At 44.8% G+C, this 15,018-nt stretch overlaps 3 protein-coding genes across 5 annotated transcripts; 1 reads left to right on the top strand and 2 right to left on the bottom strand.

Annotated features, from left to right (window-relative positions):
• Positions 1–241: 241 nt before the first annotated feature.
• LOC134006775 (phosphatidylserine synthase 1-like) lies at positions 242–6,672 on the bottom strand. Of its 2 annotated transcripts, XM_062445798.1 has the most exons (14): positions 6,545–6,672; positions 6,276–6,435; positions 6,005–6,096; positions 5,434–5,478; positions 5,222–5,346; positions 4,630–4,788; positions 4,293–4,444; positions 3,980–4,121; positions 3,494–3,606; positions 2,570–2,635; positions 1,819–1,918; positions 1,385–1,453; positions 1,148–1,211; positions 242–1,049 (listed from the first exon to the last, which is right to left on the bottom strand). In XM_062445798.1, exons 2-14 carry the CDS (start codon positions 6,383–6,385, stop codon positions 964–966), a joined length of 1,323 nt encoding a protein of 440 aa, XP_062301782.1. In that variant the 5' UTR covers positions 6,386–6,435; positions 6,545–6,672; the 3' UTR covers positions 242–963. The 2 variants fall into 2 exon arrangements, with proteins under 2 accessions (XP_062301782.1, XP_062301781.1); XM_062445797.1 differs by lacking the exons at positions 242–1,049; positions 6,545–6,672 and having other exon boundaries at positions 1,070–1,211; positions 6,276–6,500.
• Positions 6,437–11,462, top strand: LOC134006777 (cytochrome b-c1 complex subunit 7). Of its 2 annotated transcripts, XM_062445799.1 has the most exons (9): positions 6,437–6,455; positions 6,750–6,846; positions 7,133–7,489; positions 7,580–7,732; positions 7,987–8,176; positions 8,492–8,639; positions 8,769–8,840; positions 8,930–9,091; positions 9,203–9,626. In XM_062445799.1, exons 3-9 carry the CDS (start codon positions 7,141–7,143, stop codon positions 9,395–9,397), a joined length of 1,269 nt encoding a protein of 422 aa, XP_062301783.1. In that variant the 5' UTR covers positions 6,437–6,455; positions 6,750–6,846; positions 7,133–7,140; the 3' UTR covers positions 9,398–9,626. The 2 variants fall into 2 exon arrangements, with proteins under 2 accessions (XP_062301783.1, XP_062301784.1); XM_062445800.1 differs by lacking the exons at positions 6,437–6,455; positions 6,750–6,846; positions 7,133–7,489; ... (4 more) ...; positions 8,930–9,091; positions 9,203–9,626 and adding exons at positions 10,015–10,099; positions 10,810–10,878; positions 11,011–11,177; positions 11,264–11,462.
• Positions 11,463–11,489: 27 nt separating this feature from the next.
• Positions 11,490–14,673, bottom strand: lrrc14b (leucine rich repeat containing 14B). Its single transcript, XM_062445793.1, has 4 exons — positions 14,360–14,673; positions 13,584–13,976; positions 13,102–13,337; positions 11,490–12,678 (listed from the first exon to the last, which is right to left on the bottom strand). The coding sequence occupies exons 1-4, from the start codon at positions 14,633–14,635 to the stop codon at positions 12,012–12,014; spliced, it is 1,572 nt and encodes a 523-aa protein (XP_062301777.1). The 5' UTR covers positions 14,636–14,673; the 3' UTR covers positions 11,490–12,011.
• Between the last annotated feature and the right edge of the window lie 345 nt (positions 14,674–15,018).

Below are 15,018 nucleotides of genomic sequence, written 5' to 3'. Positions count from 1 at the left end.
TAAAAAAAATAAATACAAATCATCAATCCCTAATAATTAGGAAACTATAACTATTGTTAACTATTATTAACTATTGATACAATACTGTAGTTATCATTATTAACTATTGATACAATACTGAACGAATATGTACAAATTCTGGTACTGATGCCACTGTGATAAAAAGGCATAACCAGCAAGAAATATGGACAATATCATAAATGTATCTTTATTTAGAAGCTTAGCGTTTTACAGAAAATGTACAAAGTGCATATTTTGTGTATAAATAACGTTGAGGCTCATTCACATGTATTGTAAATTCAGGGACCAACAAAGTTGAAGCTCATTACCTTTTTATTAATATATATATTTGTTTTACCAAAAAGAGGTCAGTAAGGTTATAAACACAGTTTGCTCCAGAATAACAATATTATTGGTCACTGCTGGCTCATTAGGAAGCACATGGTTGGACATTAAAACAATAATGAAAATGAGGGTTTAATATTTGCATAATATCTTCAGGAATAGTCAAGTAAAAGCTCTTACAAAATACATCAGGTTAATTAAAGTCACTCATAAATACTACATACACCAAACACATAATTAATACACTGACAGTATACATTTATATTAAGGCGGTAGTTGGTGTTTATATTTGGGATTATCCTGTTGTGCAAAACAGACCAAAAATATTTTTATGACTACACACCTGTCAAAATGAATAACTACAAACTGTCAAATCTTACCAAATGCCATTCATAGAACGGAAGTACCCAACCCATAACATGTGAGTGTAACAGTGAATTATTTTGTCCGGTTCTTCAACCACATAAAAAGATCCCATCTAGATTTAAACCCAATTAATTTTCATGTACCCTGTTTTAGTCAATCATTACTCTAAAACGAGTGTGTCAAAGTGCAACAACCCAGAACTAAACATGCTTCATTTACTCCAGAGCCGTTTCTTCCCTGCGTTTCCCGGTCTCATTGCTTTCTGCTCTCACTGTGGTGCTCTGCTCTGCTCTTCCCTGGAACTCGTCTCCTCTGGGTTCTGTTCCCAGTTCCCTCGCCTGGGAGACACACAGACAAACAGGGTTCCAACCACATCCTGGTTCCCGACTGGGATGAGAGAACGTGTGCTAAAACCGACCCGCTCTCTCCGCCTTACCTGCGGAGCGTCCTGAGGTGTGATCGCACACGTCTATGCTGCCGTCCTCACCCTCAGAGCCTCTCTGTATGAAGAAACACTCGTTTAAGTAGTGTTTTGGAGCACAAAAATACATCCATGTGTTTCACTGCAGTATGAGTGAGCGCTGTACGTAAACTTGCTCAGGAGAAACGTATGTTTATACGTCACAATACAGAAGACGTTTAACACATCTAGTAGCATTAAAGATCAAATCACCTTTGACTTTGACCAACACTTGAGCTCATAGCGCATCATTCCATTCAGACAGAGCAGGGTGATGAGGGCCTGGAGGGAGAGAGAGGGAGAGAGAAAGAGAGAAACAAGGAGAGAGGGAGAGCGAGAGAGAGACAGGGAGAGAGAGATCCAGAGAGTGAGAGGATTGTTTGACACCAAAATGAGAGCAGTGGCCACCACCCGGATCACAGTCACACGCCAGAGCATGCCAAGGTAATTACATTTAGAGACAAGAGCTCAACTCACACAAGTCTCGTCACACTGCACAACCCTATGACAGAATCCTGTTCTGGAGAGCTTCAACAAAGGCCTAGCCTGGCATCGCCCAATTCTTGCCGAAAAATACATATTTTATTTCCTGGCACAGGGACCAAACCACACACATAAGTGCCCACTGAAACGTGTGCATGTCTTACCACACACAGTAGCCACAGGACAACAGAGCGCACTTGTGTTTTGGAAAACAGATCCTGTCCAAACTTTACACAGGCAACAGCTTCCAGGAACGCTATGGCTCTGAGGAAAAAACATCCATGATTAGTTATGTTTTGTCAAACAATAATCCTGGTTTTTAATTAAGATACATGAGAAATGCCTCCTAGATGCACAATCTACAGTATAGGCCTATTTATATATATAAAACAATTTTGATCATCATTTTTGTTTTCAACAATAGCCCCCTCTTTTGGCAATCGGGCTACATTGCAAGACACACAATTTATTTAGCGTCCAGATTAACCACACACACACGTACAACAGGTTGTACTTGCACACACACACACACTAATTCCAGTCAGCAGACAGAAAAAGTTTACTCATGAGTTTGCTGGGCTTATGTCACTAAGAAATCTGCCTTGGAGGAGAACAGTCTCATTGTTCTTCAATTAGTGGTGAGATATATAGTTTGTCTGGTTCTCATGGAAACCATAAAGGCCTGAAACAGGTTTCCCTTACAGTTAGTACCAGTGGGTACTTTTACAATGAGTCATCGAAAACTGGATTTTTCAGGAAAAAAAGATCTATCCAAAGGCAGTCCCAGTTTTAATGGTGTTCCGACCACATTGAGAAGCATTTCACTAATGAAACATTAAGGCCACATACAGACACAGCATCAAACACCAACTCACCCGCTCATCCACTCACCCACTCACCCACTCACCCACTCACCCAAACACCCAGCACTGTGTTCCCACCCGCTTGCATTGGGTGTCCGTCAGATACACGTAGTACTGCCTGGGAGAGAGAACAGCTGTTCAGCACTCTGGAAGGGAAACTGAGCTGTTCAGCACTCTGGAAGGGAAACTGAGCTGTTCAGCACTCTGGAAGGGAAACTGAGCTGTTCAGCACTCTGGAAGGGAAACTGAGCTGTTCAGCACTCTGGAAGGGAAACTGGCAACTCGCTGTTTGAGGTTGTGGTTGGGAGAGGTTGTGTGGTTGTGTTAGGGAAAGATGGGGAGGTTGTGTTGGGGAGAGATTGTGTTTGGTACCTGACTATGGGAAGGTTGTGTTTGGTACTTGACTGTCAGAGTTGGGAAGTAACAAAGTACAAATACTTTGTTCCTGTACTTACAGTAAGTATATTTTTCTGGTATCAGTACTTTACTATTTATTTTTCTGACAACTTTTACTTTCATATCTGTAGCCTACTTTCTAATCCTTACATTTTCAAGACAGGCTTGTTACTTTAGTTTTAATCTGTATTTGGTGGCATGATCTCTCTCTCCAGTCCTCTCTTTTGACTGTGTGTGTGAAAAAAAGTTTCGAAAGTTGTAAAAAAATATGGCAACTTTTTACCTAAGTGTATGTCAGAGCACACACTTCTTTACTTTAACTTGAGTGAAAAAGTATAGTCAGTACTTTAAATATGAGTATCTATACTTCTATTGAGTGAAGGATGTGTGTACTTTTGCCATCTCTGTTGACTCTGGGGAGGTTTGGTACCTGACTGTGGGGGCTGTGATGGTACCTGACTGTGGGGGCTGTGATGGTACCTGACTGTGGGGGCTGTGATGGTACCTGACTGTGGGGGCTGTGATGGTACCTGACTGTGGGGGCTGTGATGGTACCTGACTGTGGGGGCTGTGATGGTACCTGACTGTGGGGGCTGTGATGGCTCCCAACAGGAGGATCCTGCACCAGCTCAGAAAGTGAGCCACCTGGAAAACGAAGATGTGCTTCAGGAAGAAGGTGTTCAGCTCTGTCAGCTGGGCAGCAGAGGGTTACAGAGAAAGAGATACATCCGGTGACATATTCAATCAAATTTATGTCATGCTTGGTAATCCCATGTACAAACCTTTATATCAACATCTAAAATAAAAATTCCAGCAACCTCATTCAGCTTTACAACTGAAATAGTTAAAACTATTATCCCCAGGTGTTCATTCCAGTCAAATCCCCTCACTCCTACACATTTATACACATGAAGTAAAGGCCGTCTGCAGCAGGAAGCAGCTGCTTCCAGGTCAGAGGTCGTACCAGGAAGCAGCTGCTTCCAGGTCAGAGGTCGTACCAGGAAGCAGCTGCTTCCAGGTCAGAGGTCGTACCAGGAAGCAGCTGCTTCCAGGTCAGAGGTCGTACCTGCCAGAGGATCATGAAGAGGTAGATGCCGGCCACTCTCTGGAAGGAGGACTTGGGGTCAAACCAGCGTACGTATGTCCAGCTGGCAGGGGTGAACTGCAACACCGCCCGCTTCAACTTCCCAGTGGTTGTATGAATGTCCCTGCACACGCACACGCACCCCGCACACACACGCACACAGACACACATGGGCGCACACACATGCTTAGTCACAGGGTCGGGAGAGTGGGAGGGAGACCCACCATAACAAATGAGCAGCTCCAGTCCTCTGGACTAAATAAATAAACATGTGATGCTGTTCAGCAGTACAGACTTGATGCTGGCCCAGCGGTAGGTTCTTATCTCCAGGAAGCGACAGGCAGTCATGCCCAGCCAGATACCTCCTCCGTTACACAGCAGGATGTCCAAGATCAACTGGTCCCACCAGCACTCCGCAAAATTAGGCAGCAGGTGCATGAAGAACAGCTGGGGAAGGAGAGGAGGGGGAGAGAGGGAGGGAGGAGGGGAGAGGGAGGAGAGGAATGTAAGCTATTTAAGACAATGTCTTAAACTTTGTCTTAAAACATTGAACATATTTTAAAGATAACTTAAATATATTTTTAAAAAATCCTCATGGAATGGTGTAGGTGGACAGGTGTGATTGTGGGTACCTCTGTGAGCTCCCAGGTGATGCTGATGGTCCAGCAGAGCCCGTAACTGCGGATCAGGAGAGCCTTCATGGCCCAGCCCGCAAAATGACCAAACGCAAAGATGTCAAAGTGGCTGACGATCCTCTCCCAGGTGATCATGTGGCAGTTCACCGCATATTCCTGTACGTGGGTGACAAAGAGGTGGTGAGTTTGTGTGTTGCATTGTGGGAGACGCAGTTCCAGCCAGACATTATGAAAATACACTGTACTAGCCACAGCATTAATTGAAAGATTATTGTAAGACTGTAGTTGAATAATCAAGATGTTAGTGTTGCACTATAGTATTCATTTCAGTTGATAGGAAGGGTCAGGAGAGATTCTGCCACAGGACTAAACAGATGAGACCAGGGCGCAAAATGTACTTTTTTGTCCACCGGCCAAATGGTTAGTGAATGTTCAAATTTGACCAGCCACTCAATAGATTACCGTCGTTTTTTCGACTGGTGAGTGTAGAAAATCTTCTAGCCTCTTGCATATTTTACTAGCATTTGGCTGATGGCTGCTGCTAATTTAGTGCCCTGGATGAGACTGATATGTGAGGAGGACCACTCACCATGATATCTGCCTCTCTTGTGGCGTAGCGTAGGCTGGGGTCCAGCCAATACATGAACACCTTCACCTGGTCCCAGTTCAGGAAGATGAGGAACACCAGGAACAGGAAGTACAGGACACTCAGACCTGGTGAAGAGAGGAGGACCAATCCAGGTCAAAAGTTATGCTTTTGGTCGGAGAAAAATGTTGACCTTAATATCTTATTGTACTGACCAAACACCATGCGCCATATTGCAGGATGTGGTCTAGTAAACGGACCTGAAAATGTGAAACAATTTGTCTTTAATGTACAAACTAAACCAGCCTTGTGGTGGCTGTCCACATTTACTACATGCCTAAACAACATGAGGCTAATCTAGAGTTTTTAAGGGACCTTAAAGAGGCCCTGGTCCTACTGATAAGTCATACTGTTCAGGATTCTGTCACTGATGTATGAATAAGAAGTTCACATTCCAAAATCATGATGCAAGAATAACCAGTTCGACAGCACACAACATTGTGGAATGTTTTTGAGACATTCGTTCAGCATGATGCATGCTTAGAAAGCCAAAAGTGTTGCGACGTCACATTTATTCAGTAGGCTACGTTGTCTGAAATCGATTCCTAAACGTATGAATCCGGATGACTAAAATGAAACAGACATAAGCTACATGGTTACAGTGTCATATCCGCCATCGTTATAGGAGCTTTAACCATGTTGCCCACATCTGTAATCTGGTATCAAGTCGTCCACGATCTATGCTATCCAGTGTAGAGGACGGGGGCTGACTTTGGGCAACTGTACCATTGGGAAAGGCCAGAACACTGATGACCAAGAAGAAAGCGACAACCAGGACAAGTCCCACCCGTAGATTACTGTCTGCATCCGCATCATCCCTGGCAACATCAAACAATAACGTTAGTTAAGAGACATACAGTCAAACGATCCTCAACAGCATCCTATGGATGGTTATAGGCTAGTCTTCGGAATGGTTATGGTTAGCTCTAGTGTTGTGGGCGGGTTGTTATTGATTTAAAAAATCTCTCTGACAATGTTTTTCGGTGTGAGGTCGTACCTGGTGAACGCGAAGTACATTAAACTGACCACTGTGAAAGTCAAGAGTGTGATAGTGTGAGGCTTGTAGAATAAGTCCATAGTGATGTCTTCCACCTGTTGCTCGTTCATCCTCCGAAAGTGTAGTCTATTATTGATGTCATCCTTACTTAATGTCCGACCTGCATGCACCATTGCTATGGTAAATACGCTTTTAGGACAGTTGTCGTCCCAAAAATTTTTGGGAGGGTTAAGTGGTCTGATTTTGGAGGTTGGCGTTGAGAAACAAACCTGAACACGACCCAACCAACACAGGGATTGTGTAGGGTACATCCACTTGGCTTATTCACTGTCGTAATCTGAAAAATGGAAAGTATAAGATATAGAATTATGCCGTCTTGAGTTTGTCATACACTAAATGAAGATGGATATTTCAAAACTTTCCTATCTCAGCGCATATTTTAATTTGGGAAACATTGCTATTGGTATACTCCAGAATGCGTCACTTCCGTAAAGCTTCCGTGACTGAACAGGTGCGAACACATGAGGAAGTTGACATTGCCAGTTTCTTGTCGGTTTTCCAAATCCTCTAGGTAAGTACACATTTTTTATGACAAAATTTATTTTGCAATGATTCGGTTCATGTCCTTAACTTACGCATTGTTTTCCTGGTAGCTAATCAAATAAGCTAGCCAACGTCAGCCGTACAGTAACCATTGTTTCCGAGGGATAAAGGCACGTTAGTCTGTTATGGTCCATCCACCCGCCAGACACATATCCGTCTAAACTAAATTCCTGAAATAACAATGCATCCAAGAACGTATAATGTCTACATTAATGTAATTATTTACAATAATCACGTCACTTTTTTGATCACAGACAATTCCATGGCTTCGGCATGTATGCAGCTGTGCTCCTGTCTGCTCCGCTTAAAGACAACAAGGATCGCATTGCAATACTCTTCACGAGCTCAGAAATGCCCTGTAGCTTCCTCCGGTGTTCCGGTGATGTCGTCTATCCTCCACAGCGCCCACACCTCATCTCTGACACGACCGAGTTCAAGACTGAGATTACATCGTCGCAGCTATTCCAGTACCAACACCCACACAAGTCTAACCAAGGACATTGAAGCACAACCAGAGTTATCTGCTGGGGAAGTTGTCCCATACAAGAACCCCCTGTCCCAACAATTAAGGGATGGAATGACCTTGACTGAAGTACAGCAGATATCTTTGGGTGAGTGAACACTGACACTCATACATCAGGCTACACCGCGCTAGGGTTTATTCCCTCTTACAAGCTCCTCCCTCCCTGTGACCTCATCAGACCTGGACGCCGCCCCGCGCCTCTCTCCTCTCGATGAGATCAGCGACGAGGAGGCCCTGCGTTTGGAGGTCCCTTCTGCCTTGCCCCCTGCCTCCTTCTCTCTCAGAGACTACGTGGATGAATCAGAGACTCTTAGCAAGCTGGTCCAACTCGGTATGTCCCTCCGCTCCTCACGGAACTAGATCAGCTCACCTCAGGGTTTGCGTAAGGTCAGGGGCAGATCTAGACATCTAGGGACGGTGTCACTCCATGCCACCATAAATTACAATAACATTGTAGTTAAAATAATGCCAATAATAATAATATTATTCAATGAAATGTACTGTAATGCTAAAAAGTAAGTATTTTAGCATTTGGAGATTGGGATGTGCAAGCCTTTTTTGTTGGTTTCTGTTGCCCCCTGACAGGTGTGAATATCTGGAGGCTGGAGCAGAGGCCGAACGTGGGCTCCATGCTGCTGAAGCTGGACTTCCACACCGACGTGGCGCCCCGGCTGGTGTTCCTGAAGGAGATCGGGGTGGAGGATTTCCGTCTGGGACACATAGTGTCCCACAACCCCTTCATCCTCACAGAGAGCTTGGAGAACCTGCGGGCCAGGTAGGAGCAGGGCGAAGATCGGCCAGGGCGTGGCTTCTTGGGGGGTTAATTGGAGTCCTAGTTCACAGACAACCCTCATTCTACAGCTTAGACACTTGAGAAATGATGCTTAAATTATTGGACTTAAGAAATATAAAACTCAATATCTCACATTGACATACTGTGCTTGACGCCCCAACATAACCTCCTAAAATGTTTAGCATAAGTCAGATTTCTAATAACAGTGCATGGGTTTAACTGACCTATCTGTTGTTGTGGTATGCACTCCGTTGTCATGTTGTCTGCTAAATGTTTTGTTTCTCTCACATGGTGAAGGGTGGCGTTTCTCCGGTCCAAGAAGTTCAGCTCTGAGGATGTGGCGTCCATGGTGTCCAGGGCCCCGTACCTGCTAAACTTTAGTGTTCAGAGGCTGGACAACAGACTTGGCTTCTACCAGAAACAGCTAGGCCTCAGCACTCAGAAGGTCAGCCCTGAAACACGACATCAGTCTCACGTAGTCTATAGTCCATCCCCAGCCTATAACCCAGAGATGGACTGTTTTGACAGGAACGGGGTGAAATCCTTCTAGAACAACGTTGTTTTTGTCTTTCAGACTCGGGACCTTGTCGGGCGTCTTCCCAGACTTCTGTGTGGCAGTTTGGAGCCCGTCAAAGAGAATCTTAAAGTCCGAAATATAATCACATAACACAGATCGGTAGATACACAGATTGTTGTTTGTTGTATGTTATTCATATGCTTCCCTCTCTGATCTAGGTGTTCCAACTGGAGCTTGGCTTTAGGGAAAATGAAATCCAGCACATCGTCGTGACGATTCCTAAAGTTCTCACGGCCAACAAGAAGAAACTGACCCAGATATTTGATTACGTCCACAACACCATGAACGTTCCTCAGTCTCTCATCGTCAAGTTCCCACAGGTAGACCACACTGACCATTTCAAGACAGTTTCATGTTTTCAACTTATTTTCATCTCGTCAGTAAGACAAACCTGTACCGGTTTTATAATGTTTCCATGGCCACCTCTGCAGGTCCTGAATTCCAAGTACCTTCGTATCAAGGAGAGACACCTGTTCCTGCAGTACCTGAAGAAGGCCCAGTACGACCCAGCCCTGCCAAACTACATCTCCCTTGATCGTCTGGTCTCTCTTCCTGACCAGGACTTCTGTACTGAGTTGGCATCAGCCACTCTGGAGGACTTTGAGCTGTTTCTGAAGACACTGTAGGATGGAAGGACATGTTGGGAGTTCAATGGGAGGATCAATGCTTCCCACTTTACTGTCCATAAACTGAAACTGTGACAACTATATGCTGGATACTAGTATTACAAGTATTCAGAATATAGTAGTGTGGTAAAGTACCAGCTATATTAGTATTGACTCTGTGGTAACAATCTCAAATGTACATGTTTTGGACACCTGTGATATGAACTGCAAAAATAAAGATATTTAGTAAGATTAACGTTTTGATTACGATTTTAAAAGTTAAAATCCTCTCCTTCGAGGGGAATTATTTGTGTTTTTGTAGACTTCTGATTCTGTCATCTTAAAACAAAGTCTCTGCATTTCTTGTTAGATTTTGTTTATTTCAGAAGACATTGCTGTAGTTGCTAAATATGGAAATCCTATAAATCAAGATGTATGCACGGTACGCAATGAATCCACCGCGAGGGGGCGACCTATTAACTTCCGAAGTTATACAGTTCTAAGGCGTGTCGTTTAATTCGATTTTAAATTATAACAATTATATGAAGGCTTAAAATCTATACAAATACATGTTAATGCTTTACTGCGCTCAGAATATTGCACAAGGGAATAGTGTTTGCGCAGAGTTGTGCAATCACTGTGATCTACTTCCGACTACGTCATTTTACCCACAATTCAGTACATCCGTTCTCAGATCAGTGAAGATGGCGGTGAGGGCACCAGGTAAAATAAATCATTCTTTAGGGTTTTATTTAACCATTCAGCTGAGCTAATATATATCGCTCATTACTTATAACAGCTCGTTAATGTCTACTCGATATGAACGAGAACTGCAAAGTCCATGTTATGTAGGCTATTGAATTCGTAATAGTTGTATCGGTGTCCTCTATCGAATGTCCTTCCACGTTCAGCTGTGACAGTCAGATCGCTAGCTAGCTAGCTTGTCCCCACTTTTGTGGTATGTCTACAATGCTTTTCCATGTGCTTTAATTACATTTTACATGTACATGAGTTTATGAACTGAACTGAAATTCACAACCCTCATTAGAGGGTATCCAGTTAGCACCAGCACAGTAGTAGCTGCTAAACAAATGCCTGCCGAAAGTAAACACGTAGAGCTCGTAATATGTTAGACAAATGATACTAGTTAAATGCAGCCAAAATAAATAAAGGCAGCATACGTAATTTCTGCTAATTGTGGGTCACGAAGAAATTTAACTGACTACTTGACTCTAATTCTCATGTTATCCTGTTGTATAACACATTGGGGCGAAATGAGGTGACTAATAATGTAGGCTGTTGCTTTCTATCCGTTACGTTTCTGAGTCTTTCGACTCCATGCTACTCCTCCTATCATGTTTGTTATGATTGTAAAAACATTATATTTAACGGTTTTTATTAAACCTGCTTAAAATATCGTTTGTTCATCACAGCTGCAACTGGCCGACTTTTGGAAGGTTTCCGCAAATGGTACTACAATGCCTGCGGCTTCAACAAAATTGGTAATTACATGCCTTAAACGCCATTTAAAATCTGCCGACGTCAGATTAGGAGTGTCTCCGCTGTTAGGTGCTTTGTCTTTGATATCGCTGAGGTGAAGGTGAAAGTCTGACGGTGTATTCAATCTGTCAAAGGTTTGATGCGCGATGACACCCTCCACGAGGATGATGATGTGAAAGAAGCGATTAGAAGGCTTCCCGAGATCGTGTACAACGACCGGATGTTCCGCATCAAGAGGGCGCTGGATCTTTCCATGAAGCAGCAGATTCTGCCGAAAGACCAATGGATTCAATATGAGGAGGTGGGCTGGCGGTAGAACATCTATGCTATGGTTTATGAATATGACTAGAAATAGCGGGTCTATTTATTATATTTCTGTGCTGACAGGATAATTATTACCTGGAGCCATACCTGAAGGAGGTCATCCGTGAGAGGATGGAGAAGGAAGAGTGGCTGAAGAAATGAGAGAGAAACGTGTTTTTCTTCTCATTGTTCTTGTGTATGGTCGTCCCCTGTAATCATATTTAAAATAAAGTGTAATCTCTTGGAATTGTCTGCTGATTAAAGAATTGTACATTTTGGATAAGTGGTTTCAAGTTAAATTTTATTTCATGGTAATAATACAACCATTCTAATATTTCTGGATAGTTAATAAGGAACACCCATAATGATTATTAGTATGTTTGTAAATTTAGTTTAGCCCTATAAAACAAACCATTTCTATCAGTCAAATACTATTATACAATAAGTCTCAAACAACAAATCCTAAATTATAAGGTAACTGTTTAAAGAAAATTCAAGAAAATATAAACAGTAAAATATAAAGAAACATTTAAAAGCACCTTCACTTTTTTCTCTCCAGTATGTTCTGGAATATGGTCATGTGGAACCTCATGAATGGAGGACCAAATGTTCTGACTTCCACATGTACACACGCATAAACTCACTTTTTATACAGTCAATATATTCAACAGCTTCCTCCAGAGAGAGAAAGAGAATTCAATGACCAAGAAACATAGTGGATCCATGGAAAAGTAGAGCCAACAGTGTACACTGCAGTAAAAAAAAAGAAAACAAATTCATGTTTCTAAAATAGCTATTGTACTCTTGCCCGTTTAACAGTCCTGCACAAACATCACTCCTGGGACCTCCTTTTGTCCACACTCGCGACAGTGTCGATAAAGTTTCCAAGCATGCTGTTGAAAGACTTCACCATGGACACCCCCAGCTCGTTGCTGGTCTCGTTGATCTCCGGGTCGTACGCGCCCATCAGGGGGGTGCACACTTCCACGTTCCCCTTTCCCGCCCCCACCAGGACGGCCATCAGCCCGGCACGGACCTCTTGGAACAGGTCTCTGTTGTACCTGAGAAGAGCAGAGTCGTCCAGCGGGTAGGTGACGTCCGCAGGGTAGCAGTCTCGGGGAACAGGCATCTCCACGTACTTAACGTCGGGGAACGCCCTCGCGAGATTGGAGAAGAGCAGCCGGAGAGCCGCGGAGGAGAGCGGGTTGCCCAGGAGCTTGAGTTCCTGCAGCTTTTGGCAGGGGGCCAGCGCATGTGTCAGGACGTCCATGTTGTCGTCTTCCAGACCACACTCCTCCAGGACCAGGCTGACCAGCGAGGAGGACGAGTGGTGGACCAGCTTGATGAAGGTGACGGGGAACAAGGTGGCCAAGTTATGACCGCTCAGATCCAGTCGTACCAAGTGTTCACTGTGGAGGCTGTTGGCCAAGTAGGCCATGTCGATACGATTCAGGTTGCAGTTAGCCAACTCAAGGCACTGTAGTGGGGTATTCAGGGGACTTGAGAATAAAACCATAAGAAAGGACACAAGTAAGCCAGCTGAACATCGTACTGTTTCACTCTCCAACTTCCAAATGATGAAAACTTCACTCTAATAATCGACCATCATCAAACACATCAGACCTAGTCTACTGTGTCCTTGAACTGTTAGATGTATTTGGGAGAAAATAAACATGACTGAGTCAGATGTGCGTTAATTATATAATGTGCTGTTGGTACAGTCCAAGTGTCAGCCTGTTTATCTGGGTCACTGCTTCAGGGCTATTTCTATGTCAGCTGTGAAGTGTTCTCTGGATGACTCGTAGGTTTGGCGGGAGGCAACTGTTGGCATTCTCCCACGTACAACAACACCATAAATCACTGCTGCCCTCCTCACACAAATCACGTTCCTCTTTCAACCAAACCCTGACCCTGTGGCTCACCTGAGCAGCCTGCGCAGGTGTCCCGTGAGGGTGGAGAAGCCCATGTAGAGCTCAGTCAGCTGGGTCAGTCTGCTCAGTAGCTCCCCTATGGTGGACAGCAGGTCAGTGTCGTCCGCGGACAGCCTCCGCACGTCCAGCGCTCCCGCTGGCAGCGTCAGGGACTGCAGCCGGGGGAACTCCACCCGCGAGAGCAGCACTTCCAGATGAGGGGCCTCCAGGTGAACGTTGTGCACCACCTGTTGGAGACAAAATTAAGCTTTTTTTTCTTCTTCTGCTAGCTTTTCTTGGGTGCTTGTTGTATTTTGAAAGGTTGAAAAAATATAGATTTTAAAAGTTTAGGCTTTTTGTAGGTTTAGGGTCAGGCAACTATGCAGTTTTAAGTTTTACTACAGGCCTGGAGGATTTCTTAGTTTTTGTTACTGTACTGTAGCTCTTTAAGTGCAAGAAAAGCGCATCACAAATAAAACGTACATAATCATTACCTCTAGTTTCCTCATGGACTCAGGCTCCGCCAGTCTGAGCACATAGAACAGCTGCTTGAGCGCCAGAGAGTCGGCTCTGAACCCCACGAAGCGGAGCTTGAGTGGGCAGTGTCGGAGGAGCAGGAAGGCTTGGGACACCACCTCGTAGTTCCGGCCGGTGACAAAGCCGTTGAGGCGGACGTCCACGGCGGCTTCAAAGGCAGAGGGCGGCGTGTCATTAGCCTGCATGGCCACCATGGTCTCGTAGCACATGAGGGTGAGGAGCTGGGTGCGGGCCCAGCGGCCCAGGGTGGAGCCACAGGGACAGGCCTGGTGCTCGGTGTCCACCAGCCCTGTCAGGTCCACCACGCGTAGGTTCTTGGCGTAGGTGGAAGGGGGCCGCAGAACATAGGCCTAGGAGAGATGGAAAATGAAATAACTTTAAAGTAGTCCTTCTCAGTTATGGATAAGTGATGAGGTTTGGGTAAAGGGTTAGGGTTAGGGTTAGAACAGCTTGGAACAGGGCCATCCTGGCCCTGTTCCAAGCTGGCACGGGAACCTCTCCTTCAACCAATCACAAAAGCACTAAAACATCTCCTTCAACCAATCACAAAAGCACTAAAACATCTCCTTCAACCAATCACAAAAGCACTAAAACATCTCCTTTAACCAATCACAGAAGTGTGTGGTTAGTTGAACCAAGAGTCCTTAAGGCCTTATTTGGCCTTATTTTCACGTCACACACATCACTGCAAAATTAGTTGTCACCAACAAAATGTCTATGAAGTTAACTTCACCTTCAAGCCAGTGAGGATGGCCTCCAGACACTGCTTACAGGTCCAGGAGGTCAGGTCCTCCTGGCAGTCCGGCGTGCTTCCCAGCAGCCTCTGCAGGTTGAGTTCCTGGAGGGGCCAGTTCTGCACCAGAGCGTGGAGCAGAGAAGCTTCCTCTCGCAGGTAGCAGGCCTTGAACAGGAGCGGGTACAGGTTGAACGACACACAGCAGAGGTTCTCCTCGGCGCTGGGGCCACTCTGTGAAAAACCCTCCGCAGCGAGGAACCTCAGGCTCTTCATGGTTCTGTTCCACTTCTGCCTTCCGTCTAACCCTTCGTAGGAGTAACTGGGTGGGCTAGGTTTCAGTTTTTATCCACAGGAACTCAACGTTCTGCTGATAGTGTTTGTTTGGGTGGGGGTTACGGTGTTGTGTCCGCTTTGCTGAGGGAGGAAGGCTTGACCATGTGATTAGGAAAGCTATTTTTAGAAACAGCTGTCTAACGCCCCTTGGTCTCTCCAACAGGGGGGGTTGTGGTAGCAAACATTCACTCTTGGCTTGAGCAGCAGTATTTTCCTACTGCGTGTGACCTCTTTATGAAGGCTTTATATACACACACAGAAGAAGCCAGTGCATGTTGCAGCAGAGAAACCCCAGTCCTGCTGTAGGGATGCTGTCCGGTGTA

Source organism: Osmerus eperlanus, chromosome 20, assembly GCF_963692335.1.
Source record: "Osmerus eperlanus chromosome 20, fOsmEpe2.1, whole genome shotgun sequence".
Lineage (NCBI taxonomy): Eukaryota > Metazoa > Chordata > Actinopteri > Osmeriformes > Osmeridae > Osmerus > Osmerus eperlanus.
Note: the sequence above shows the minus strand (reverse complement) of the source record. Positions and strands in the feature narration are given on the sequence as shown.